We start from the raw sequence: 26504 nt of genomic DNA, 5'->3' as shown, positions 1-26504 counted from the left end.
GTCCTAGGGCAGGCACATTTTACTTTACCGTTTTGATAGAGATTGTCAATGATGGATATTTTTGAAATACTGTAAAAAGCCTTACCTACTGAGTAGCCCATCTGGGATGTGGCCTCTTGAATTGGACACAATGACTAAAATAAATATAATATTGTCAAAAGATGGTGATTTATAAGAAAACCAAAATATTACTGGTATGTGGTCCTATTTCTATTTTTTCCAACAAAGCAAATTTAGAAGTCCAGCATCTTAAGGAAATAAGCTTTCTTTCTAGTATTAAAAAAAAATGTAAAGGAACATCTAACTAATACCATCACGTGGCATGCTAGTCAGCACCTTTCTTTGTGCCTGCAGACTTCTCCCTCAGACCAACCCACTATGGTCTGAATTGCTTAGAATTTTTTTTTTTTCCTAAAAAATTCTTTCTTCCAGTATCTCTACCCCTTACTTAGAATCCTCCCTCCCACTACTCCCAATTTTTATTTTTTTCCACACAAAAACAAAACTCTAGACTTTTACTGGCTCCTTTTAGGAAAAGAGATTTAAAAATTGATGATCAGATGGGACAATGTAAAAGCCTCGTTTTCATTCCATGAATGACCTTAATGTTTTGCCCTAAAGCATACATGGACGGTAGGTGATTGATGGGCTGTGAAAAACAAAAACAAACTCATAAAATGTTAACGTATCAGAAATAGCAGTATCAGCAACAGAAATGTCTGCATAGCAACTGAGTGATTTTGAAAGCTCTTGAGGCATCTCTTCTGATGCACTAGTAGTATTAACTGGATCAGTGCTAACAAAATCCATTTTTATATGTATCTCCTTATATTTTATTTTGTACTGTAGGAAATTTAGGCAGATACCTAAATGAATAATGCTAGATGTACTCTTTTAGCATTTCAGAAACATTGATTCTTTGCATCTAAATGCTAAATTTCTGATATAAAGGAACATGGGTTTGTTCAAATCTTGCATTTTGAGAAATCCTACATAAAAATGAATTTTAATTATGTCATTTAGTGCTTACCTGAAAAAGCACTCTTGGAGTACTTTTCCCTTAATTATGATCCTAGTCATGGATTAAGTCAAAATGTCATTGTCGTACTAAGAAGCAATTATACCTTACAAATCAATGTTCTCTTTTGTCTTTAATTCACCATTCATTTGTGAGGCAAATTGTAAACATGGAGTATTTATAGTTATTATAGCTAAGCAGTACATAAATGATGTGAAAAGCTGAAAAATATTTTGTAAACTAAGTTACTATGATTTATTAAGTCAGGTAGGTATAATTCTGATTTGATGAACAAAATAACATTTCTCTGTCCCATGGCCATAACCTGTTCTTCAGTCTTTATCACAATATGTTAGAAAGGAAACCATGAAGACAGTGTTACTGCATTACCACACATGAATATTAACAGCAGAATCATCTAAAAGATGTTCCACCATTATTAGTGACCTCAAAACCTCCAGTTAACAAAGTTGTTTTAAAGTATCTACTGACATTTAATGCAGCATTTAAAAAATAAGGCAAGTATTTGATAAACATTTCTCTCTATATAAAAAATTCATTTGAAACTTAATATTGGTTAGAGTACTGACCTCATAAAATAGAACATTTGAAAAGCAAAAACATGATATTTCAGGGGGGTTTTGAAAACATGTCTGCCGAATAGCACTACAGTTTTTAACATGAACTAAATGTATACATTTAAAATATTTTCATGGAAGCTCACAATGTCTTGGTAAGACGTAACAAAAAATACAGGTGTGTGTATGAGTGTCTTTTACTTGTTCCCCACCACCAACACAAGCATACCTTCTAAATGAAGCTAATGTATTACTGACACAGTTTCTCAAACTGAGGATAGTTTATGATGCCATGTTACTGCATGAACAGTCCAATTTCACAAGTCCATATTTATGTATGTGACACCACTCTCCCAGGGGTGTTCAATGATTTAAGAGATAGCATGGCATAATGGGAAGTTCCCTACATGAGAACTGGTAAGGTGTGGGATCCAAACCCCCACATAGCCATAGTTTACTGATAATGATGGCCTTGATCAAGTCCTTTTACTCCTCTGAGCGTCCTTTGCCCTTCTAGTGGACTTAATTGGAGAGGAGTGGGGATAGAGGATGAACCATGGGAGAGGCACACATTGGCCAGTCCCACACACACTGCTCACTGTCTCTCCTAGTGTGTTGTGGACACAAATATGCTGCCTCTCACTTTGAGCGTTCTTAGATTTTAATTCACACACCAAAGAAACATTCCGCTCTTCTAAAACAGAGGTCACTGTTAGCCAAATGTGGCCTCCAAAGTTCTTTTCTTTGACCCCCACTGGATTTCAACAAGATTTTTAATCAGTAGTGAAAATGGAGGAAAGTAGCATAATTGTCAGGATTTTCAGTTGCTACTGAAAGACTGAGAAGCCTCACCCTCTTGGCTCTCTAGTACCACTTGGAAGATATCTGCTAGAGCTTTCCAACCTTCTAGAAGCTCTCCACAGTCTATAGCAGCCCTGAGGGTAATCCTGACATTGAAAGAGAACATCAGCTGCCATTCGTCACAAGTGTATTTTTTTTTAATAGAGAAATATTTCTCTTTCCTGAGACTCCATATTGAAAGTAGAGAAATGAAAAACAGTCCTAGGAGATTCCTGGTTGCACAAAAAAGGGGAGGAGGACATTCTTGTGAGTGTTTACTATTCAATATCTGTTTATATTTTTACTTCTTTTCCTCACTGACTTGGGCCCTTGAGCACTGGACACTTTGCCCCCTGCTTTAGAAGATCATAACTTCAATTCTAGAAATAAAACAGTAGAAGGATGCCAAAATCACATACGATTTTATTACTTACTAAATGGGCTAAAATATACAAATCACTTAACTTTTCTAGTCTTCAGAACTTTTATATAAAATGAAAATGCTAGGCTAAATAATGTCTAAGGCACCATGATTTTTAAAGTTTTACATCTTATAAGGAAGCCATTACAGAGTTACTATCAAAAAAAAAATGTAGCCATCCTTTTTTTTCCTCCAACCTAAGGCAGATTTCATTGACTACATCTGTCATTTTTCATGTTGATATCATAACTCCGTAATGAAAACTCTGCTCCGATGCAGTGGGTGCCTTCCTTTAAAATGCATTTATGTTGTGCGTTTGTAGCTTTGAACTGATGAGGTTGTGACCCTAGCATGTCCTGATCAGCTGTGAGCTGCACTTCAAGCTCGTTGCTGCTAATAATAGCTAAAGCACTAAAGCTTGCTAATCGAGACTTGGAGCAGATTGAAGGGTATCACCAGGAGAAAGCTGGTCTCATTCTTATGTACTCTAATATGATTTTTGAATGAAAAACGTTACAGGCTCCCCCCAAAAAAATCCCCAAAGGACTAAAAGGTATTACTGGGGAATTTTTAAAATGTCAATGTCTGGCTCCCATACCCAGATATTCTGAGTTAATTGGTCAGGTGTGCATCCTGGAAAGGTGGGATTTTAAAGCACCTCAAATTATGCTAATGTGAAAACACTGTTCTAATAAAAACATTGGTTCCCAGACTGTGAGCAATGACCAGGTTGCCAAACAAAAGAGTGAAAAGATACTTTGGTGAGGTCAAATTCATAATTTTCTTAGTGTCTCCTATTTCATTCAGATTCTAATATACTTGATTATATCCTGTAAACTTTATTTCCACATTGGACAATGGAGAAGTTTTGGGAGAATTCTATAATAGCATTTTGCCACAGATCCTTGGTGATTATTTTCTGGTATGAGCTAGAGAGTTTCATGTTAAATAATAAATGCTGGAGAGGGTGTGGATAAAAGGGAGCCCTCCTACTCTTGGTGGGAAAGTAAATCAGTGCACTATGGCAAACGGTATGGCGGTTCCTTAAGAAAAACCTAAAGATATATCCAGAGAAAACTAATTCAAAAAGACATGTGCACCCCAAATGTTTATAACAGCACTATTTACAATAGCCAAGACACGGAAGCAATCTAAAATGCCCATCAACAGATTAATGGATAAAGAAGATGTTGTGTGTGTATGTGTGTGTGTATACATACACACACATATACACACTGGAATATCTTACTCAGCCATAGAAAAGAATGAAATACTATTTGCAGCAACATGTATGCACCTAGAGATTATCATATTGTACTAAGTGATGTCAGACAAAGACAAATATCATATCACTTATGTGTCAAATCTAAAGTATACAAATATACAAAATATACAAAGTATACACATAGACTTATTTACAAAACAGAAACAGATTCACAGATATAAACAGCAAACTTATGGTTACCAAAGAGGAGAGGATGGGGGGAGGAGTAAATAAGGAGTTTGGGATTAGCAAATACAAACTCACTGTCATGTCCCACTCTTCGTCACCCCATCAAGCTCCTCTGTGCATGGAATTCTCCAGGCAAGAACACTGGAGTGGGTGGCCATTCCCTTCTCCAGGTGGTCTTTCCAACCCAGGGATTGAACCTGGACCTCCAGCATTGCAGACAGATTATTTTACTGACTGAGCCACCAGGGAAGCCCAACATGCAAGTTTCTACTCTATAGCACAGGGAACTATATTCAATATATTATCATAAACTATAATGGAAAAGAATGTAAAAAAGTTTATATACATGTATAACTGAATAATTTTGTTGTATACCAGAAACTAACAGAACACTGTAAATCCAACTACACTTTAATTTAAAAATTAATAATGAAAATAAATGAGTTTCATGTTAGAGGAGTTTCATCCCAGATCTATCCTTTAGCATGGTTTTTATGTTGACATTTACTTATTTTGAATACATACATGATATGCATATATGTACATCATAAATTCTTATAAGGTAATTTGGCTAGCTAAAAAAGTGTGTTAAACTTAATTTAAAAAATTGACAATTCAACTGCATAATTTTCTATTTTGTAGACTACAGATGTTCCTCACCCCTCAAAGAAAAAGATACAGTTACATTTAAAACCTTCACATATGAACTACACCCATGAGACCCTTCCCTGCTCCGAAATCCTGAATATTTTGAAATGAGTTATAAAGAAGTGACTCCAGAATTAATCTAGCTTCACACGTTTATTTTTACACAAAAAGAAATTTAGGTGCTTGATAACCAGAAGTTTGTTTCTATGAGTAGATGGCAGGCAGAAGTAGAACTCCTATTCAGTATACCTGCCTAGGTTTTCTTCTCCTGCACCATCAGATTCCCACAAGCACTCCCCCTCTTTCTGTGGAACATCCATATTGACATTTTTGCTTGTCCTAGTGCTTTGGTGCAGTATTGCCAGATGATAAACAATGATTCTTGAATGCCATGGTATCTTTGCCTGTGATATATACATATGCTGAATTAGAATGTAATGGATCAGTACAGATTTGCTTGGATTTCTCTGTCATTAGCTGCCAAAGTAATACATCCAGACCACGTGCCAGTGCATGCCAGAAGTAAATATTGGTTGATTATGATGGTCTTCTACTGCTGTTATACTAATGCTTTTCCCATCTCCAACTGGCTTTACTTTTTGCAGCTTTGAGCAGTAATTCAGTCCCCTACGCCTCCCTGATTGGCTCTGTGTCCTCCCTCTCTAGCCAAACCACCACTCAGTCCATATATGATAATAACTCTCTCCCACGATTCGCTCGAAAAGGTCTAAACATCTTTGTCTCTATTATTTTCTCTGTTAAAGCACTGTAATGGATGTCCACATCATTTCATCTCCAGACAAGCCTACCGTCCGTCTCTTGTGCCTTTGCATTTCCATTCTTGTCATTGGGGGTGCCTCATCTGGATAAGATCAATATAATTATTCGATCACTGTCACTCAGCTATTCTTCCCACAAAATGTCGAGGAGTTCAATGCTACCATCTATTGGGAAACGTTCTAGAAATGGATTCCAACATTTAGGTCCAAATGCATAATCATATCAACAACAAAGAGTTTCTTCTTCCAAGCTGACTCATTTTCACTGGATCTTCCATTAAGCTTTTAGCTGGCTGAAAGCAGACTTTGATAGCCATAGATACTAAAGTACTGCCTATCACAGCACAGTGCTAAAATGATTATCTGGGAGAAGCAAGATAGTTTTTTACTCAACTTACCAAACCATTGATAATTTGGCATTAGAGACAAAGGAACCCATTGGCTTTCAATATCAGTACAATATTTAAAATACCCATAAAGTAATTACAAAGTAATTAAATGTTGTGCTGACTTAATGGTCACCATACCTCAGCCTGACACCTTCCAGAGAGTCCCAGGGACAGTAGAATGTCCACAGGGACAGGGCTTCCAGCTTGAGTCCCTCCCTTTTTTTTTTTTTTTTTTTTCCACTTTAGAGGCCTCCCTGGGGGCTTGCTGGTTCAAGTTTTTCTAGTCAGCTGGAATTTGCACTTATAAGACATGAGTCAGCAATGGTCTCTTATGGTGCTCTTGAAAATTAATCAGAAGTAAAATATAAATCATATGAAAAATGAAAAATCATTATAAAGACACTGGAATCACCATAGTTAGTGGTGGTTTATTTTTAACAGACTCGATGAATACCTTCAGCGGGCAGACTGAACTAAGATGTATCACCCCCATGTCACTGCTTTCTTTTACCACCTTCTTTTTCCTCTTCATCCTTTCACCATTTGCTCCCTTTCCTGCATTCAGTTCCCATTAGTGGACAAAGATGTTTACACCTGAAGTAGATTGTAGGTTTGCTAGGGGTTGAATAATGGGGACTTGGGGCAAAATACCACCAGGCTGTCAGTGTGGCCATTGATAAATGTCCAGGAGAAGGCTGCAACCCCAACCTCTACAATCTGCTACTAGTGGAAACATTTTTGAAACTCAGTTTTGTGTCTGATTTTGTCATCAGTGATTATTGTCTATAGTCTGTGGTGCATGTCATTCTTTGTGTCCATGTTTGCATGTGAATGTCAGTCACCTACAGGTTTGTGAAATATTAAAGCGATCTTTATCTAGTCACAATGTATATGAATCCTGTTAAAACCTGCAGCATTTTTATTAGTGCTTTTTAAAAGTATATCAGGCTATCCATTTCTTTTTTTTTTTTAAACAAATTTGTTCTGTTTTATTTTATTTACACCATCATTTCCTTTGCAGGTTCAGATGATTCCGGTTACCCTGGTAACCTTCATTCTTCAAGTTAGTTTTCCTTGATTCTGCATAAGTCACTTTATGTTTCCTATCCAGCTACAACTCTTTCCCTTTTTAGGCCTTTCTCAGTGTCTCTTTTCTTAGTTCACTTTACACCATTTAATTCCACACAATTTCCATTTCACACAGTGCAGGAGAAGGAGTTTGAAATGACATAACAGTCATTACTCAAAGCAGAAGTTGACATCAAGCCTGACTGTCAGTTCTCTCCGCTAGCTAACTGCACTGATTCATAGCACAATAACACTTTCTTTCACATTAGGAGTGTTAGTTTGGAGATTATGCTTGGTGACTTTTCATTTGGCTACAAAATTCATCCTTCCAGAGCATGTCCTGCTTTGAGTAACCAAACTATCTGCCTGCTTTTTCACATTAAACATCTTTACTACTCACGTATTTTCAGGCCATTTCTAACTATAGTATTCTCTGTATTTTGGAATAGTTAGCATCACTTTCATTTGTTTTCAAATGTCTGTATTCTTTCCTTTTAATAGGTATGGCTAGCCATCCTCCAATACCTATCTTGGAACTTGCAGATCACATTGAAAGGTTGAAAGCAAATGACAACTTGAAGTTTTCCCAGGAATATGAGGTAATTCAGTGTGTTTATACTTGACAGTATTTTCAAGAATTGTCCCCCTCTTCTTTCTGATCATATCCATCAGTTCTTTTTCCTTTAAATATGACTCAGCATCTGATACAAAAGTTTACAACAAATAGCCAACTTAAAAGTATCTGTATAATTAATGGAATAGTTGTACTTTTAAAGGTATCTAATTTTTTATGTCTGTTTGGTGTTATTTAATGAGGTTGGTTTATCTTTCCTGATTTCAAGTTAATATACTAAATGTGTAAGCTTCCCTATATAGCAGATGAGTGCCAGATACACTAAATTATGGTGAGAAAGCTCACTGAAAAAGAAATTACAGAGAACAAGCAGATTTCCCAGTGCTCTTGGTCAGTTTACATGGCCTCAAAACTATAATTATTAAGTACATACACATGATTTTACCCATTCGATATAAAATAATATTTGAGCTAATATTAAGATAGTAATATGTTCCCAGACTGTTGGGTGTTTCTGAAGCAGTGGTGAACTTAACAGTATCTTATATTTTCAGAATCCTTAAAGGTTTTGTGTTAATCCTTGATGAAAATGAATAAAAAATTGTTTATGTGTGGGTATTTAGATATTGTGTCATTTATCAAGCAGAAGATTGTGAAACTGAGTATTTATCATATTCCTCAGAAACAGGGACCCATAGTGGAATGAATTCATGGATTATTTATAACTGAATGATTGTTTATCTTTTAGATCAAGTTTAACTTAGCGTAACAGTAAAATGTCCAACTAAAGTCTTGTGCCAAATAACAAAACTGAAACTGTTCAAGTTCTACCATAAAGAGTTTCTACTGATTTACTTAATGGGATTCTTAAATCACATCCTTGTTATCGCCCTTGATTTCTCTATTATCGATCTGAAATGAGGCTGATGGACTGGATTTCTCTCAGTCCCTACCAACTCCTGCCATATTTGGTTAGAAAACTCTAAGAAGAGCCCTAACCTCAAGTGGCTAGAGAGTTATCAACCACGTGAAGAAGCTCCATGTAAAAGAATGTGGAGCAGTGGGGCCTGTGGCAATCTGGACATTTGCATGGATTTTCTAGTCTTTAAACATTCAATTTTTTATTATCTTATTGTGCTTCCTGAGCAAAACATATCTGTAGCCCCATATACATTCAGTCTCAAGAGCTGGTAACCTTTTACTCAATTTACATATTCCAACATCTTTGTTGATAGAACACAAAGGAGATTTTGTTTGCTTGCTCATCGGTTAAGTTATATTTTCACTTATTCTCTTTCAAGCATTTAGGAGAACATTTCAGTTTTAGGAAACACATTGGATTCTGAATTATTTTCTAAATGGTCTGCTTCTTATTTCTTTCCGATTCTTCCTCTTAGTCATAAAGGCTCTCTTTACATTGTGCAGTATTCTTGAAAATAGTTTCTATAGTTTCTGGTTTGAGGCTTGAGATTGAAAATTGAGTTTTAAAAAGAAAACAAGGCATATGATGAATGCCATTTGGGGCAACATAAAATCACATAGTTAAGTGTTAGCTTTCACTAGCCAGAACTTTTAACACTGCCAACCTGCTGTTTATTGTTATCATGAGTGTTATTATTGTTATTCTTAGTGTTTTCCTATGTGTGATATTTTCTTCATGGCCCCACTTTAACACATTATGTGTGATTATGAATGATATGATGGGTCACAAAAATACAATTTGATAGCTCAACTTGTTATAAGCCATTAATTAACTTTATACTCTTATAACTTTAAACCATTGACAATATCTGCATTATTCAAGCAGTCTCAGTTGTATGCATTGACTACAGTAACTTGTCTCCTTTAAATACGGGATTTCTCTAGAAATGCTGCATGTAAAAGATACTCTAATGATACTCATTTAGCCATTAGATTAGAAGTGCTCCTTGAAAGTAGTTATGAACTTCATGCTGGCAGCACTCCCATTAAGAACTCCCCGAGTAGCCGTTGACATGATAGCCCACACTGACTTCACCGTTTATCATGACGATGATCTGTGATTAAAGCTCCCTGGGCATGAATTGACTCTACTGTGCCTTAACAGCCATGAAGGGGATATTTAAGTGTTGTGTTCATCTGTGATAATATGATAAAGACTCTGCATAGTATTTTAGACCAGAGAGCAACACACTGGAAGAAGTGGTTTTTTGTTTTTTTTTTTTTTTGACATATTATCTCTATATAAACTTGAATAGATTTTTCACTGTTTTTCAGTGAGAAGAGACAAGTCATATTACTTTCAAACATAATTATTTTAGCATAATCACTACGGATTAATGTTTACTTAGACCTCTCAAGATGGGCGAAGCTAAATCTGCTACTCTGATTCTAAGATTAAAACAGGAGTTAAATGCATGAAACCTGTTTACACTGATTCTGAGGTTAGACTAGGAGGAAGTGGGTTTAAATTATAAAGTGATATTATTAGATTATGTGAGAGACTTCCTTTACTATAAAGAAAATTGAAGTCAGATTCATGACAATTGGAAGAAGGAACCTGAGGAATCAGTATAACTGCATCTTGAAGGTCTTTAAAATTACTTTAGGCTTTTATTTTCTTCAGTGAGACTGCCAAGTCCTACTAGAATTTAAGTGGCCAGAATATGAGGATAGCATCTAGAATTCAGAGAATTAAATTTGGTATCACTGTCAAAAGTCAGTACATCAGGCTGGTGAATGTTTCAACTGATTTAGAATAGATGTGTACACCTTGTCAAACAAACTCCTAGCTACTGTTTACATATGGATCATTTGGAAGCCCAATTAAAATCCAAATTGCTTGTCTGAACTTCAAAAATGCTAGTCTAGTAATTCAATCATGCTAATTACCAATGTTCATTTTATTTATCTCAAGTTATATTGGGACATAACTGAAATTTAACATTGTATTAATTTATCATACAATGTGATTTGATATATGTGTATATTGCAAAATGATTACCACAATAAATTTAGTTATAATCTATCACTTAACATAACTACAAATATTTTTTCTTGTAATGAGAACTCTGAATACCTCTCCTAACAAGTTTCAAATATATATCACATTATTGTTAAATAGCCACCATGTTGTATATTACATCCTCAGGACTTATACAGTTAACCCTTGAACAACATGGATATGAACTGCACAAGTCCATTTATACATGGATATTTTTCAATAGCAAAACCCAGTTTAAATTATAGTATTTTCTCCTGCATTGTTCAAGAGTCAATTGTAACATGGAAGCTTGGACCTTTTGACCACTTTGACTCATTTCTTCCATCATCCACCCTATGCCTCTGACAATGACCATTCTGTTTTCTGTTTCTGAGGATTTTGTTTTTTGTTTTACTTTTTTAGATTCCATTTAAGTGAAGTCATACAGTATTTGTCTGTCTGGTTTATTTCCTTTAGCATGATGCCCATGCCCTCAAAGTCCATCAGTGTTGTTGCAAATGGAAGAATCTTATTTAAGACTGAATAATTGTGTGTGTGTGTATACAATACACATATGCCCCTCCAATCTTCATTTCACCATTTCCTCAGATGGCAAATATATCTGTGTATGAGATCAATTTGACAGCCATCACAGTCAGCATTATCAATATCATATACATGAATCCTGTTTATATTAGATTGACTGTAAGGTTTGATCCCTTGGTGAGGAAGATCCTCTGGAAGTGGAAATGGCAAACCACTCCAATATTCTTGCCTGGGAAATCCCATGATGGGCTACAATCCATGGGATCACAAAGAGTCAGACACGACAGCGACTGAACAAGAACAAGAAATCAACTGCAGCTCCTAGAGTCTGCTTAAAGGAAAATAAAGGGCCATTTGTTGTATTTATTGTATATTATCTATTATACATGTATTATAAATTATATATTTATATAGAAGCAAATGCTATCCATACAGGTATGCTTCAAAAACTTTTATCTGAAGTAAGATAAATATCATATGATATCACATATGTGGAATGTAAAAAATGATAGAGATGTACTTATTTACACAACAGAAACAGACTCACAGACATAGAAAACTTATGCTTACCAAAAGGGAGGAGAGACTTAAATTAAGAATTTAGGATTAACAGATACACACTACTTATAAATAAAATAAATAAGATTCTACTGTATAGCACAGGGAACTATATTCAGTATCTTGTAATAACCTATTATGGAAAAGAATCTGAAAAAGAATATAGGTAGATATAGATATATAACTGAATCACTGTGCTATACACCAGAAACTAACACAATATTGTAAACCAACTGTACTTCAATAAATTAAAAAAAAACAAAACAGAACTGTTATCTGAAACTGGAAGACTGTAGAGATTTCCAACATCCACTCTGAAACTCTCACCATAGGGGTTTTTCTCTGGGCTGCACTATTCTTTCCCCTGTACATGCCAGCTTCTTCTGTTTCTCCCACCCACATACAGAGAATATATCCTTTGATCATATATTCTTTTACATAGAGGGTCCCTAAAGAAAGATTTTTTTCTTGTCAAATTCCAAATGCCAGTAAACAAACTGTGAACTTAAATGGACTCACTGGGTTGTGGAGGCACATTTTAGGACATAACTCCTAATAGCCCATCCCTATATATCTGGTTCCTTCCTTGGATCAAAGAGAAAAAGTTACTTCTGAGCTGGAGGGGGAACCAATAATTATCCACCATAGTGCTGCAGAAAAGCATCATGCTAAGTGCTGAGAGAAATATAATAGTCACAAGAAACTTTTATTTCTAGGATGTCGAGTAGGCAATGTTAGCTATATACCTTACTCCCCACCCCACCCCACAAAATACTAATAAGAACATCCAGAAGCTAATCCAAAGGATTAATGCAGTGTTGCTGAGTTTCAGTAAAGGGAGAGTAGTGACGTAAAGAGCTGGAAAAGGTACTGAACAAAAGGTAGTACTCATAGTACATTTCGTGCAAAGTTGGGCACAATAAAGGACAGAAACAGTAAGGCCCTAAAAGAAGCAGAAGAGATTAAGAAGAGGAGGCAAGAATACACAGAAGAACTGTACAAAAAAGATCTTAATGACCTGGATAACCACAATGTAGTAATCATTCACCTAGAGCCAGACATCCTGGAGTGCGAAGTCAAGTGGGCCTTAGGAAGCATCACTACAAAGTTAGTGGAGGTGATGGAATTTCAGCTGAGCTATTTCAAATCCTAAAAGATGATGCTGTGAAAGTGCTGCACTCAATATGCCAGCAAATTCGGAAAACTCAGCAGTGGCCACAGGACTGGAAAAGGTCAGTTTTCATTTCAATCCCAAAGAAATGCCATGACAAAGAATGTTCAGATTACAGCACAGTTATCCTCATTTCACATGCTAGCAAGATAATGCTCAAAATCCTTCAAGCTAGGCTTCAACAGTATGTGAACTGAGAACTTCCACATGTACAAGCTGGGTTTAGAAAAGTCAGAGGAACCAGAGATCAAATTGCCAACATCTGTTGGATCATAGAAAAAGCAAGGGAATTCCAGAAAAAGCATCTGCTTAATTGACTATGATAAAGCTTTTGACTGTGTAGATCACAACAAACTACGGAAAATTCTTCAAGAGATGGGAAGACCAGACTACCTTACTTGCTTCTTGAGAAACCTGCATGCAAGTCTAGAAGCAACAGTTAGATCTGGATATGGAACAAAGGACTGGTTCGAAGTTGGGAAAGGAGTACATCAAGGCAGTATAATGTCACCGTATTTATTTAACTTACATGCAGAGAACATCATGCAAAATGCCAGACTGGATGAAGCACAAGCTGGAATCAAGATTGCCAGGAGAAGTATCAATAACCTCAGACAAGCAGGTGATATAACACCCTAATGGCAGCAAGTGAAGAGGAACTAAAGAGCCCCTTGATGAAAATGAAAGAGCAGAGTGAAAAAGCTGGCTTAAAACTTAACATTCAACAAAACAAAGATCATGACATCTGGTCTGATCACTTCATGGCAAATAGATGGGGAAACAATGGAAATAGTGACAGACTTTATTTTCTTAGGTTCCATAATCACTGCAGACAGTGACTGCAGTCATGAAATTAAAAGGTACTTGCTCCTTGGACAAAACTATGACAAACCTAGACAGTTAAAAAGCAGAAACATCACTTTGCCGACAAAGGTCTGTACAGTCCAAGCTATATTTTTTTTCTAGTAGTCATGTATGGATGTGAGAGTTGGACCTTAAAGAAGTCTGAGCATGCGAGAATCAATGCTTTTGAATTGTGGTGCTGGTCAAGAGTCTTGAGAGTCCCTTCAACAGCAAGGAGATCAAAGCAGTCCATCCTAAAGGAACTCAACCTTGCATATTCATTGGAAGGACTAATGCTGAAGCTGAAGCTCCAGTACTTTGGCCACCTAATGCAAAGAACTGAACAAAGTTCTTAGAAAAGACCCTGATGCTGGAAAAGATTGAGGGCAGGAGGAGAAAGGGGTGACAGAGGATGAGATGATTGGATGGCATCAGTGATTCAATGGACATGATTCTGAGCAAACTCCAGGAGATAGTGAAGGACAGGGGTGTGCTGCAGTCCATGGGGTCACAAAGAGTCGGACACAAGTGAGTGACTGAACTGATAGTATATATAGGAAGAACAGCAGTGAGGAGCATTTTGTCAGGGGGGCAATGTACTGCAGGTCCATTACAGAATTTATACCTTTGTTTTCTACATTGAGGAAATAATCTCCCTTTTAAAGGTAATTAACTCAGCTGATTTTCTTCCAAGTTCCAAGCAGGTGACTTACAAATTACTTTTTGGGCCACAGTCCACCTGCCCATGGCAGTTACACAGACATGAATACTTATCCAATATCTGTTATATTTTCAAATTTGTCATCACTAGGCCTTTTAGTGGTATCATCTTAAATACACACACACACACACACATACATACATGTGCATATATGAGTTAGAGCAAACGCCATGAGATAGTAAAGGACAGGGAAGTCCGGCGTGCTGCAGTCCACGTGGTTGCAGAGTCAGACACAACTCAATGACTGAACAACTATAGCTATATCTATATGTATATACACACACACATACACTGAAACTACTACTATATCCAAAATCTTATAATCAACTATAGTGAAAATGAATCTGGAAAAGAATATATACAGTCCTTGCTGTACACTGGAAAAACTAAATCAACTATACTTCAATTAAATAAACAAACAAATAAATGTAGAAAGAAAGAAATAAAGTTAAACTATTCTGAATGGGCATTGATAAAGAATCCACCAGTTAACGCAGGAGACACAAGTTCAATCCCTGGATCAGGAAGATCCCCTGGAGTAGGAAATGGCAACACACTCCAGTATTTTTGCTTGAGAAGTTCATGGACAGAGGAGCCTGGCAGGCTGCACAGTCCATGAGGTTGTAAAGAGTCAGTCAGTGACTGAGCACACACACACACCTCTCTGAAGATCAGGTTTGTTTTGTTTTGTTTTTGCGGCAATAGGAGAAAGGTGAAAACCTGATTCACAGAAGGCCTATCAGAAGGATACCTTTGACCTATTTTGTTGCTACCTAGTTTAGTCCAGGATCTTTGCTGCCATCTGTGGAAGTGTATTATCTTTAATCTCAGCGCCCATGTGCCTTCCAACATTTAGCATCCTAATGTGCTAAGAGTTTCTTCCGGTGCTCATGGCAACGCTCTCACATCTCCAGTCTGGGCAGATGATAATGAGCCTCTTATCTGAAACATTCCAGATAATAGTCCCTGTCTTTCCATTTTAATGACAGCATGTATGTGGCACCTTTGTCTAATAGGCTAAACTCTTCACAATACTGGTAAGACAGGTAAATTAAAAAGATATATTATTTCCTCATGAATAATGAAACATGTCAAGAGATGCCAAGATATATAGAGACATTAAAAAACATTGCTTAGAGCCTATTTTAAAATGGCTAGAGCTGGAACAGACCTCAGGGATCATGTAGTTTAACCTTCTGATCATAGGGGTAGGGAACAAAAGACTGAGAAAGAGCAACTTATTCAAGGTCACACACCTAGAACGTGGCTGAAACAGTTCACGAACTCATGACTTCCTGTTCTAAGAAGAACACGATTTTAACTCACCTGCTGTAGACACCAAAGGTTTTACTGTTGTTTCTTATGTGTTGGTTGTAGAATCCAGAAATCTAAGTCTTCCAACTATGTCAATATTTATGCTAAACATTTTGTAAAAATGTCATAGTCCCCAGTTTGTGTTGCATCATTATCCTTGGGCAAACCCAGTGGTTTTTCCTATGTCATTTTCTACGTTCTTCATAGATGTTTCTTCATCTCCAGTGGTAAACTTTGTCTTTTTCCACAGAGGGACAAAACTATCTGTCATCAAAGCAAAGATCCCAAAAGAAAACATTTCTATTTTCTCTAGAAAAAGGCTCTAGGTGTATCTGACCATGTTTGTGTGCCAGAGTGCATTTGTAGGCAGAAAGCCTTTATTGCTCATGTTTTGTAAACCTCCAAGCATTCATAATGCAAAAACTACTTGTCATATCTGCTTTCAATTAATTTATAATTTATGTGTAAACTCATGACAGTGGACATTCATTAGAGCATTACAGAGATCTAAACAAGAAACCACACACACACTTATGCACATTTCTCTGACTTTTTGTCTAGCTTTCAATGCGCTGAATTTTTCTTCAGAGTGGCTTCCCTGCCTTTCTCAAGTAAGAAAGTGGTGACTGACAGATCTATTTTCATCTTTTATGCGGAATAGACGAGTAAAATTGACCAGGGAAAATTTCTAATTATGTTTGACACATGAGTCACAGGGATAGAAAGTGTTTGTCTTTTTTTTTTTTTTTTAACTTTGAACACATTTTGGTGGTTTGTGTAATGAATGAGAAAATGAATGATTTTATAATGTAAAAACTAGTATCCTTTTCATACCTGGGCTGGATAAACCAAATTAACCTTTGGGGGAGATGAATGGCTAAATTTACTATTCCAAAGTGGAACATCCTGACTGGGGGTAAGAGTGTGGGAATCATTACCTACTTCTTTAAAAACACAGTAGTTTTCCTTTTCAGATTAGGTCCAAAGCCCTTTGCATGCCTTGTACTCACTGAGCTAACAGTGGGGTGATAGGACACCAGTGGCTAGAATCACAGCTCTTGGAGTCAGGCTGTTTGTCTCAAGCTGTGTGACCTTAAGCAAATAACTGAACCTCTCTGTATTTTACTTTTTTCATTTCTAAAATAGAAGTAAACCTACCTCGAAGATAATTAAAAATAAATTAATACATATAAAATGCTCACAGAGCCCCTGATACAAGTGCTCAGCAGTCTGAGTAGGTACTGTTTCATCAAACAGATGCCCTCAATTTTAAGAGGCACGTCAATTTCAGAGATATTAAAATGTGAAAAAAATAAATGTCTTTGAATCAATGAAACTCTGGCCTCTCCCCATCCCTGTCATTGATCATACCTGTAGGGCTTTTCTGAACTGAGTGAAAAAGAAAAACAAAATCATCATCATCAAGAAAAAAAAAGAAAACTTGCTAACTTAAACCAATGCACTTAGCACTAGGCTGTTGTTTCTTTTATTCTACTCATCTCCTGCGTTCGAATATTAACTTCTCCTGGTCAGGTGTTAGGCCTTCTCTGTATGCTGTTGGCCACCCATCAACCCACTCACCACTGGCCCCACAGCAGATGATTAACCGAAGTATGTGTCTGGATCAATTTCTAACAGAATTTACAGTTCATGGAAACTCTTTGTTGTGGTCAAAATTGCTAGTAGGAGCAACAGGAGCAAACAGAACAAAGAATGTGTGTCTGTAAAAAGAGCTGCTTTTCTCATCCCCACCTGATTGATCAGCAGTTGAAGCCTTATTTTCAGACCCTTTCTCTCAGAAAATACACTGTTATTATCTTTAGACAGTACAGAAGTGAATGCATTTTAATGCAGACCCCTCAGCTTTAACTCAAATCTACCTACTGATTAAACTCCTAGTGCAGTGTTTAAAGACAAGCCTGCCAGCTGGCAGTCTGAGAAGACGCTTTCTTTGTTCGTAGCTGAGGACTAGCCTCATCAAGTAAGATATGAAGGTACAGACAGTCCCTTCCCGCCTGGCTGCCATTCTGCATCTTGTAAACAAATCTAGTAGGACACAAAGACACAGCAGCTCACCTTAGAAGTTAATGCTGCATCCAAAACCACGGTGTGTAGATATGTGTTTATAGTCTTTTATTCTTTCTGTACTTTTGTAACTGTTAGAATGCAAACTGCAAGCAAATTCTCAAGTTCTAAAACTTACTTGAATTTGGACTTCTTTAATGTTCAGAGACCCACTTATTTTTTTTTTTTTTAAACCTTAGACAGTTTCCTTAGCAAGGTTAAACTCCATATCTTTTACACTTGAACTTTTCATTTTTTCTTCTGGGAGTCATAGCAGCATTTGGGGGAATCTCATGTAACTTCGGTTTTCTGTCTCTCAATCCTTGTTCTCACACTAGTCTGTCATAACTGATTGGCTCTTAACCATCACTGGACATTGTCCAGACTGTTTCTACTGCTCCTATGTGGAGCCCAAGGCTCTCAGGAAACAGTTAATCCTGAAGTGTCTCTACTTCCAAAGCAAGCTTTCAACTTCAAAGAGATCAATAGCAAGAGAGAGGCCACGGTGGAATTTTATTTTGATTTTAAAATGAAGTTGGGGTTTTAGGGCCTGAGTGATAAGTGTGCATTTTGAGGGTTACAATAGCAGATGTGGGAGAGAGCTTTGAAGTCAGGGAGAACAAGGTTCCTATTTTCACATTAGCACTGTGCCACTTGACTTGAACCAGGTACTACAGCTCTTGTGGCCTTGCTTCTCTCTTAGTTAGGATGAGAATGTTAGTCTTTTCTCGTAAAGTTGGTATGAAGGTGAATATATGTTAGGCACTAGCACTGAATTTGCTTCAGAGCTCATCTGCTGTAACATTCCATTCTTCCTCCAAAAAAGAAGCTCTATGAGAGCAATTAGAAGGTGAGTGGTGATGAGAACAGAGCATGGTTAAGTTCTTTTGGGACAAATGGAGAGAGGAGCATTGAAACATACATATTGCTACTGCTGCTGCTAAGTCACCAGTCGTGTCAGACTCTGTGTGACCCCGTCCCTGGGATTCTCCAGGCAAGAACACTGGAGCGGGTTGCCATTTCCTTCTCCAATGCATAAAAGTGAAAAGTGAAAGTGAAGTCGCTCAGTCATGTCTGACTCTTCGCGACCCCATGGACTGCAGCCTACCAGGCTCCTCCATCCATGGGATTTTCCAGGCAAGAGTACTGGAGTGGGGTGCCATTGCCTTCTCCGTGTAAAATAGATAGTGGGAATCTGCAATATGACACAGAGAGCTCAACCCCATGCTCTGTGACAACCTAGAGGGGTAGGATGAGGTGGGAGGCGAGAGGGAGGTTGAAGAGGGAGGGAACATATGTATACCTGTGGCTGATTCATGTTGATGTATGACAGAGACCAACACAATATTGTAAAGCAATTATGCTCCAATTAAAAATAAACAAAAAATACACACACTGATATATATATATATATATATATATATAATATAAAATAGATTATCAAAGTAGATAATCAGAGGACCTACTGCATAGCACAGGAAGCTCTACTCAATATTCTGTAATAACCTAAATGAAAAATAACATATCTATGTATATGTAAATCAAGTATACTCTAATATAAAATAAAAAGTGAAAAAAAAAAAAGGAACAGTTTGAATGTCTTCATCTGTTTGACAAAGATTACTTGCAAAATGATCCATGTTCAAGTAACATGAATGAGTCTGTTAAGAACCACTAAGTATCAGATAGATCAGGCGCTCCCTTCCCTCTCCCCTTCCCCCTCATTGTGCTCATGCCCACCCCACCCCACAGACGTAGAACCCACTCTGTAACTTAGACGTGCAGGCATGGCTGAAGTGATTGAGCAACTGTAATTAGTACAGGTAACGAACATCGAAATGCTGCCTCCCTTTGTACGAGGAGCAGTCAGGGGGCCACGTTAGTGACAGCGGAAGAACTTGGTCTTGTTTCCCCCCCAAGGTAATTAATTGACCTCCTCCTCATCAGTTGGGACATGAAGAGAAATAAAAGGTTTCAGCCTGGGTATTGGAGTTGGTGGGTGTTCCTGTGCAACTAACGGCATTGATTTCCGTTTTTCTTCCTTTTCTGTTCCTTCCATATTGATCCTTCCTGTCACATCTCAAGGAGTCTCCCATTATCTTAAAAAACAAAAAACAAAACACTGTCCTAAAGTTTCAGAAGTTTGAATCTAGTGTCATAAAATTCCGCTGGGAATTATATTTGAGGATTTCCAAAAATCTTCAAATCTAGTCTGTGGTTTCACTGAAGAGGTGACATTTTCCCGGAGGTTAAGAGATGTGGCTGAAGTCACTCAGCCAGTTTCTCATCTGACATTAATTAGAAACAGCTGATGTTTTCTGGATAGACTCTCTAGATACAAATAGACTAATATTCAAAAAACAAAACACTGTACATTACTGCAAACAATAAGTTTTGCTATCTATATGAGAACCCTGATTATAAACAGTGCTATACATTCAGGAAGCTGTCAAGGTTTGTGATAAAAGAGGTGGTTTTTATTTACTGAAAGAAATAAGGTGCTCTTAGGCCAAAAGGAAACTTCTGTGATATATTTTGTGTATTTTTCTTTATTATTTTGAGATAGAATTCATATATTATAAAGTACAGCTTTCTAAAGTGAACAATTCACTGGATATACTTTATATTTGAATATTAGATGGATATATTATCAAGAATCAAGGAGACCTAAACTTTTTTCCCCTACATTTTTATGAAGATTTATGCTTCTTTTGTTTATATCACATTTAAACATCTGACAGAGGGAGCTCATGTCTCTGTGGAGTTGTTTGAAAATACTCCTGCCAGAGTCTGGGGGAAGCTTGAGTAAAAAGCCGGTATTGAGGTGGGACAGTGCCTGTCACTGTGGATGTGGCAACTGATTCCCTGTTCACTGTGTTTGACTCCACTGCAAGGGATCACAGTTTTTATTGTTTTCCTGGTGTGTCTTCCACTGAAATCAAAGCTTTTTCAGGGCAGGGAAAGTTATTGTATTTATTGGGGTATCCTTGTGACTAGCAGATAATATTGGACTATTAACCTATGACTAGCATGATAAGTGTTTCTGGGATGAATATAGGAATAAGTATAAAAAATGAAGCAGGAACATAGTCTGCTCTTCACATCTCACTCTTCCCAAACATAGTAGCACAACATCAAGATGGATATCATTTATCAAGTCATGAATAGAGACGCTCTAGTTAAAATGTTCTGTACTACAGCATAGACCCTATGGGAACAAAAGGACAGCAACTTCATGGCCAACAGTCTTCTATCTAGGTGGAAAATCCACCTTTGGCTTTCCGTGGTGGACCCCTCGTGGGTAATATATTAGTGGGACAGTGCAGGAGATCAGGGGCTTCCCTGGTGACTTACTGATAAAGAATTTGCCTGCAATGCAGAAAACATGAGTTCGACCCCTGGGTGGGGAATATGCCTGAGGGGAAGGAAATAGCAACCCACACCAGTTTTCTTGTCTGGGAAATCCCATGGACAGAGGAGTGTAGCAGGCTACAGTCCATGGGGTCACAAAAGAGTCAGACAGACTTAGCAACTAAACAACAACAACACAACAGGAGATTAAGTGCCTGATGGGGATTCTGTGCAGAGATAGGGAAGCCATTCATTCATTCATTCCTGTGCCTGACATACGCAGCAGCAGAATGCTCATTGCAGAACTCACTTTTTCTATTTTCCATATCTGTAAAGAAAAATGATCTGTGGTCTTCATACTTCAAGGCCAACTCTGGGCGGGGAAAGCATCTTTCCTCAAAACTAAAAATCTGCCAGCAAGTTTCACAAAGACTAGTAGTTTCAGTATTTATCTCTCTCTAGTTTTATCATAAACACATTTGCATGAAAAGAACGTCTTTGTTTCCTTAAGACTTCATCTGTTCTTGCTACTCATTTGCTCTTGAAAAGGGATATAATCTTTTTGTTTTTGATCTATAATCATTCCCACAACAAACAGTTGTGCTGCCACAGACCGAGGATTATAGTTTTCCTTAGAGAATAATCAAATGAACTCTGAAACAAAGCTGCTCATTTCTTCCAAATATCCCTGTGAAGAGTGGAAGACTGATTCTAAAAATATTGGTTAGCTCTAAAAAAATTTCCAAACACATGAATATCCATTCGTTAGAGGTCTGTCTCCCCTTCTAGCTTTATATTCAGTTCATCTCATATTGCAGCCATTTACTGAATTCTTACTATGTACCAGGTACTTTGCTAAGCTCAGGGGATACAAAAACTGATACGCAATCCTTGCCCTTGAATTCTGAGTCTACAGACTGTAGTCTACAGTCCCCTTCAGTTTTTTACCTAAATTTTTGACCACAACTTCAACAACTGGATTTTGCCAGGATTCCAGTAACATGCAGCTATGAGTTTTACTCCACTACAATAGGACTTGGGTTTTTGTCTATATTTGTTATATCTACCATGTGAGGAGACATGACTTTTTTTTTCTTTCTTTCTTTCTTTTTTTTTTTTTTTTGCTTTTCTAACATTCAATAAACTTCAGGGATTTAGAAATCCAGTTAGAGTTCCAGCAGCTACCTAAAATCTGTTTTTCAAAGTCTGTATTTGCTAATTTCCTGGACTGAAAAATAAGTCCTTTAAACTCATAGGTTTTTGGACCCATTTTAGAGAAAGCATATTTCCTTTTCTCATATTCTGTTATTTGAATGTATTTAAATAAGATTAAGGAACAGAATTTGTTCTTTATTATATTTCCCCATGACAGAATTTTTAATGTTTCTCTAAGCAATGGAAGCAATTATCAAGCACAGTATTTTGTGTTATCATTTTAACCAAAATTCCTTAATGGGATGAAATACATACCTCCAGGAAGTAGTATGAGCTACTAAAATGTCATATAAACTTTTTTTCTACTTCCCTTATTATAAAACCTACTTGCTTTATATTGTATCTATATTGTAAAAGAGATTATATCTGCTAGTACCTTTCCTTTATGTTTGGTATATTACCCATATTGCTATTTATAAGATTGTTTAGTGTCTTTGTATTTTGTTTACTATCTTAAACTATCAAAGCATACCCTCAAGTTGGAATAAATAAGATTTGTGCTGTGTGATAAAAAGAATGTATATTTTCTTGACAACGGATATTTTAAATAAGCAGATACATAATTATCTTTTAAGAATAAAGCTGTGTGGATAGCTTGATTAATAATATCTTTACTTTGGGAAAAAAATGGTCTTTTCAAAGTAACATCAGTTTTAAATAGACATACATAGATCCCCTAGAAAGGGTGTATCTATTCAGCTTTTTCCAGCATTAGATAGGGAAAAGGATCTTGTTATTCCTCTAACATACTGTGGACCTTGTTTAAACTGTGTGATTTTATGGACCATAGCTTATCCAATAGGTTATTTTCAGTAGTCTTGCTAATCAATATGGATTGTTGTAAGGTCAGTGAATTTACAGTTTTCAGCTTTGATGAGAAGATTATCTGAAGAGGGAAGGCATCAGCCTGTTACTTCCAGATTCAAAATTTTTGTATATATTTACTCAGCATTATAAATCAGTGTGAAAGTATAATTACAAAAGAAATGACTTTCCTAATTTCAAAAGACTTTCACAGCAACTGAGACAAAAATTGTTAAAATTATACCAATATATTTTACTTTTACCTGTCCTGGGCAATCTGTTTTATAGACTACAAAGAAAAATAGTAAAGTGTATTTCATTCAGTAACTTAGAGCGGAGTTGGAAAACTCAGGAATTATTAAATGAAAGGATAGTTTATAATAATGAATTTAAAAAACTTTAGAAGAGGCTATGCTACAAAGCTAAGCATAACTAATTGTCAAATGTATAGGCAATGGTGTAACATACACTGGATGGTTCATCTGAAAGCACGTAAGAGACATCTCCAGGTAGCAAGGAATTAGAACTGCAGGATTTGAGCTGAACCTTGTAAGAAAGGTAGGATTTAAAAAAACAGAAGTGATAAGGAGTTCTCTCCAGACAAGAAGTATTCTGGTATTTTTAGAGAGTCAGAATTGCAAGTCTCTGACAGAGAAAAATGGACCCAAGGGCTGGAATTTGGGGCCAGAGGTGGCATATACAATGAGGAACACAGCATGACAATCCTTCACTCTAAAGAACTTTAAGTCAGTACAAGAAATATGTCAGTGTAAAATAATATGGGACAAATGTAGAAATGGTGCTCTAGGCACTCAAAAACTAAGAATTCAATAAGCCATTTCAAAAAGAACACTGGTTAGTCTCTAGAGTTTCAGTATTCACACACCTATGTGTCTGGATGACAATTACTGTTTCTACTTTTTTCCTCATACACATAATTGTGAGCTTTCTGTCCTGTTTTATTTAATGTCCACTACATCTCTGTAGCATAAATATATCTCTCTCACTGACAGCCTACATTTTGAGCATGTAGTTGTCTATCTCACAATAATTAGAATACTCAAGGCAAGGCTGGTGATACAGTAAGACAACTGACATAATGTTTCTGTGTCCAGATGCAGTAAACTGTGGTTATGTGGTGAAGCAATCCAGTTCTTTGTAATGATAGATTTATTGAAGATGAGTTTACAGAAGAATTGTACCAGAAATGTTGTTAAAGTGCCATCTATTAGGCTGGTCATTAAGACAGTTATTGCAGACTTGTTATTCATGAGTTATTGGTCTCCTAACATTCTCAGTCATCTCTGCTAATACTATTATGTCCTTTGCTCCACTGTGGTTATTCAGTTCCAAGGAATGAACTCTCTTCATTCTCTGTTTTCTTGAGAATATATGTGGTTGTGTGCATTGGGGGTGGGAGTGAGAGGCTGTATGTAAGACAGAGGCACCGATAGAAGGAAAAGGGGCATGGTTGGGAGAATGGAAACCAAAATCCTGTGTCTCTATGGTCTTAACTGTATAGGGTGAATGTTTAAGATTTCTTTTAAATATGATAAGAGTTGTGTTAAAATTAAATGATAGAGAAAGCTACAGCTTTTTATATTCAGAAAAGTTTGGAAGTGAAAAGTACAGTCGGATGAATGTATCATTAAACCAAACTGACAGGTATATCTGGCGTTTAATCTATTTTCTTTACTGTCCAGAGTTTCAAAATAAGGAACTCAACTTCATGATAGTAAATTCAGTCATAATTTATATATATGCACTAGAGTATAGTAGTTAAGAGCTCAGACTTCAGTCAAGAAACTTCGATTCACGTGTCAGCTCCAGTTCTTTATGGACTGTCGGTGGGGGGCTTGGGGGGGAGAGGGGGATATCTTAACTCCTTTAGGACTCCATTTCTTTATCCTTAATACACATAACAAGTATCTGAGAAAAGAAGAGAAGCAAAAGGCAAAGGAGAAAGGGAAAGATAAACCCATCTGAATGCAGAGTTCCAAAGAATAGCAGGCAGAGGTAAGAAAGCCTTCCTAAGTGAACAATGCAAAGAAACAGAGGAAAACAATAAAATAGAAAAGTCTAGAGATCTCTTCAAGAAAATTAGAGGTATCAAGGGAACACTTCATGCACAATATGGCACAATAAAGGACAAAACTGGCAAGGATGTAACAGAACCAGAAGAGATTAAGAAGAGGTGGCAAGAATACACAGAAGAACTGTACAAAATGATCCAGATAACCATGCTGGGGTGATCACTCACCTAGAGCCAGACATCCTGGAGTGTGAAATCAAGTGGTCTTAGGAAGCATTACTACCAACAAAGCTAGGGGAGGTAATGAAATTCCATCTGAGCTATTTAAAATCCTAAAAGATGATGCTGTGAAAGTGCTGCACTCAATATGCCAGCAAATTTGGAAAACTCACAGTGGCCACAGGACTGCAAAAGGTCAGTATTCATCCCAATCCCAAAGAAGGGCAATGCCAAAGAATATTCATACTACCACACAATTGCACTCATTTCACATGCTAGCAAGGTAATGCTCAAAATCTTTCAAGTTAGACTTCAACAGTATGTGAACCAAGAAATTCCAGATGTACAAGCTAGATTTAGGGAAGCCAGAGGAACCAGAGATCAAATTGCCAACATCCGATGGATCATAGAAAAAGCAAGGGAATTCCAGAAAAACATCTACTTCTGCTTCATTGACTATGTGAAAGCCTTTGACTGTGTGGATCACAACAAACTTCGGAAAATTCTTAGAGAAATGGGAATACCAGACCACCTTACCTTTCTCCTGAGAAACCTGTATACAGGTCAGGAAGCAATAGTTAGAACTGGACATGAAAGAACATACTGGTTCCAAATTGAGAAAGGAGTACTTTAAGACTATATATTGTCATCCTGCTTATTTAACTTACATGCAGATTACATCATACGAAATGCTGGCCTGGATGAGTCAAAAGCTGGAATCAAGACTGTTGGGAGAAATATCAACAACCTCAGATATGCAGATGACACCACCCTTATTGCAGAAAGCAAAGAGAAACTAAAGAGCCTCTTGATGAGGGTGAAAGAGGAGAAAGAAAAAGCTGACTTAAAACTCAACATTTAAAAAACGAAGATTATGGCATCTGGTCCCATCATTTCATGGCAAATAGATGGGGAAACAAAAGAAACAGTGGCTGA

General features: G+C 36.9%; 1 protein-coding gene and 1 long non-coding RNA gene across 14 annotated transcripts in view; one reads left to right on the top strand and one right to left on the bottom strand.

Moving 5' to 3' along the window:
• LOC122453172 overlaps positions 1-26504 on the bottom strand; it is a 175273-nt gene that overhangs the window by 6354 nt on the left and 142415 nt on the right. The window lies entirely within an intron of this gene.
• Positions 1-26504, top strand: part of PTPRD (protein tyrosine phosphatase receptor type D) — a 427632-nt gene that overhangs the window by 300210 nt on the left and 100918 nt on the right. For 7 of the 13 annotated variants that reach the window (XM_043487052.1, XM_043487049.1, XM_043487053.1 and 4 more), the window contains one exon: positions 7696-7793. In XM_043487052.1, the coding sequence (XP_043342987.1) occupies positions 7696-7793 (98 nt within the window). Of the gene's footprint in view, positions 1-7147; positions 7190-7695; positions 7794-26504 lie in introns of all 13 variants that reach the window. The other 6 variants (XM_043487040.1, XM_043487045.1, XM_043487044.1 and 3 more) reach the window with 1 other exon arrangement.

The sequence above is a fragment of the Cervus canadensis genome, chromosome 14 (assembly GCF_019320065.1).
Source record: "Cervus canadensis isolate Bull #8, Minnesota chromosome 14, ASM1932006v1, whole genome shotgun sequence".
Lineage (NCBI taxonomy): Eukaryota > Metazoa > Chordata > Mammalia > Artiodactyla > Cervidae > Cervus > Cervus canadensis.
This window is presented reverse-complemented; position numbering and strand designations above follow the sequence as displayed.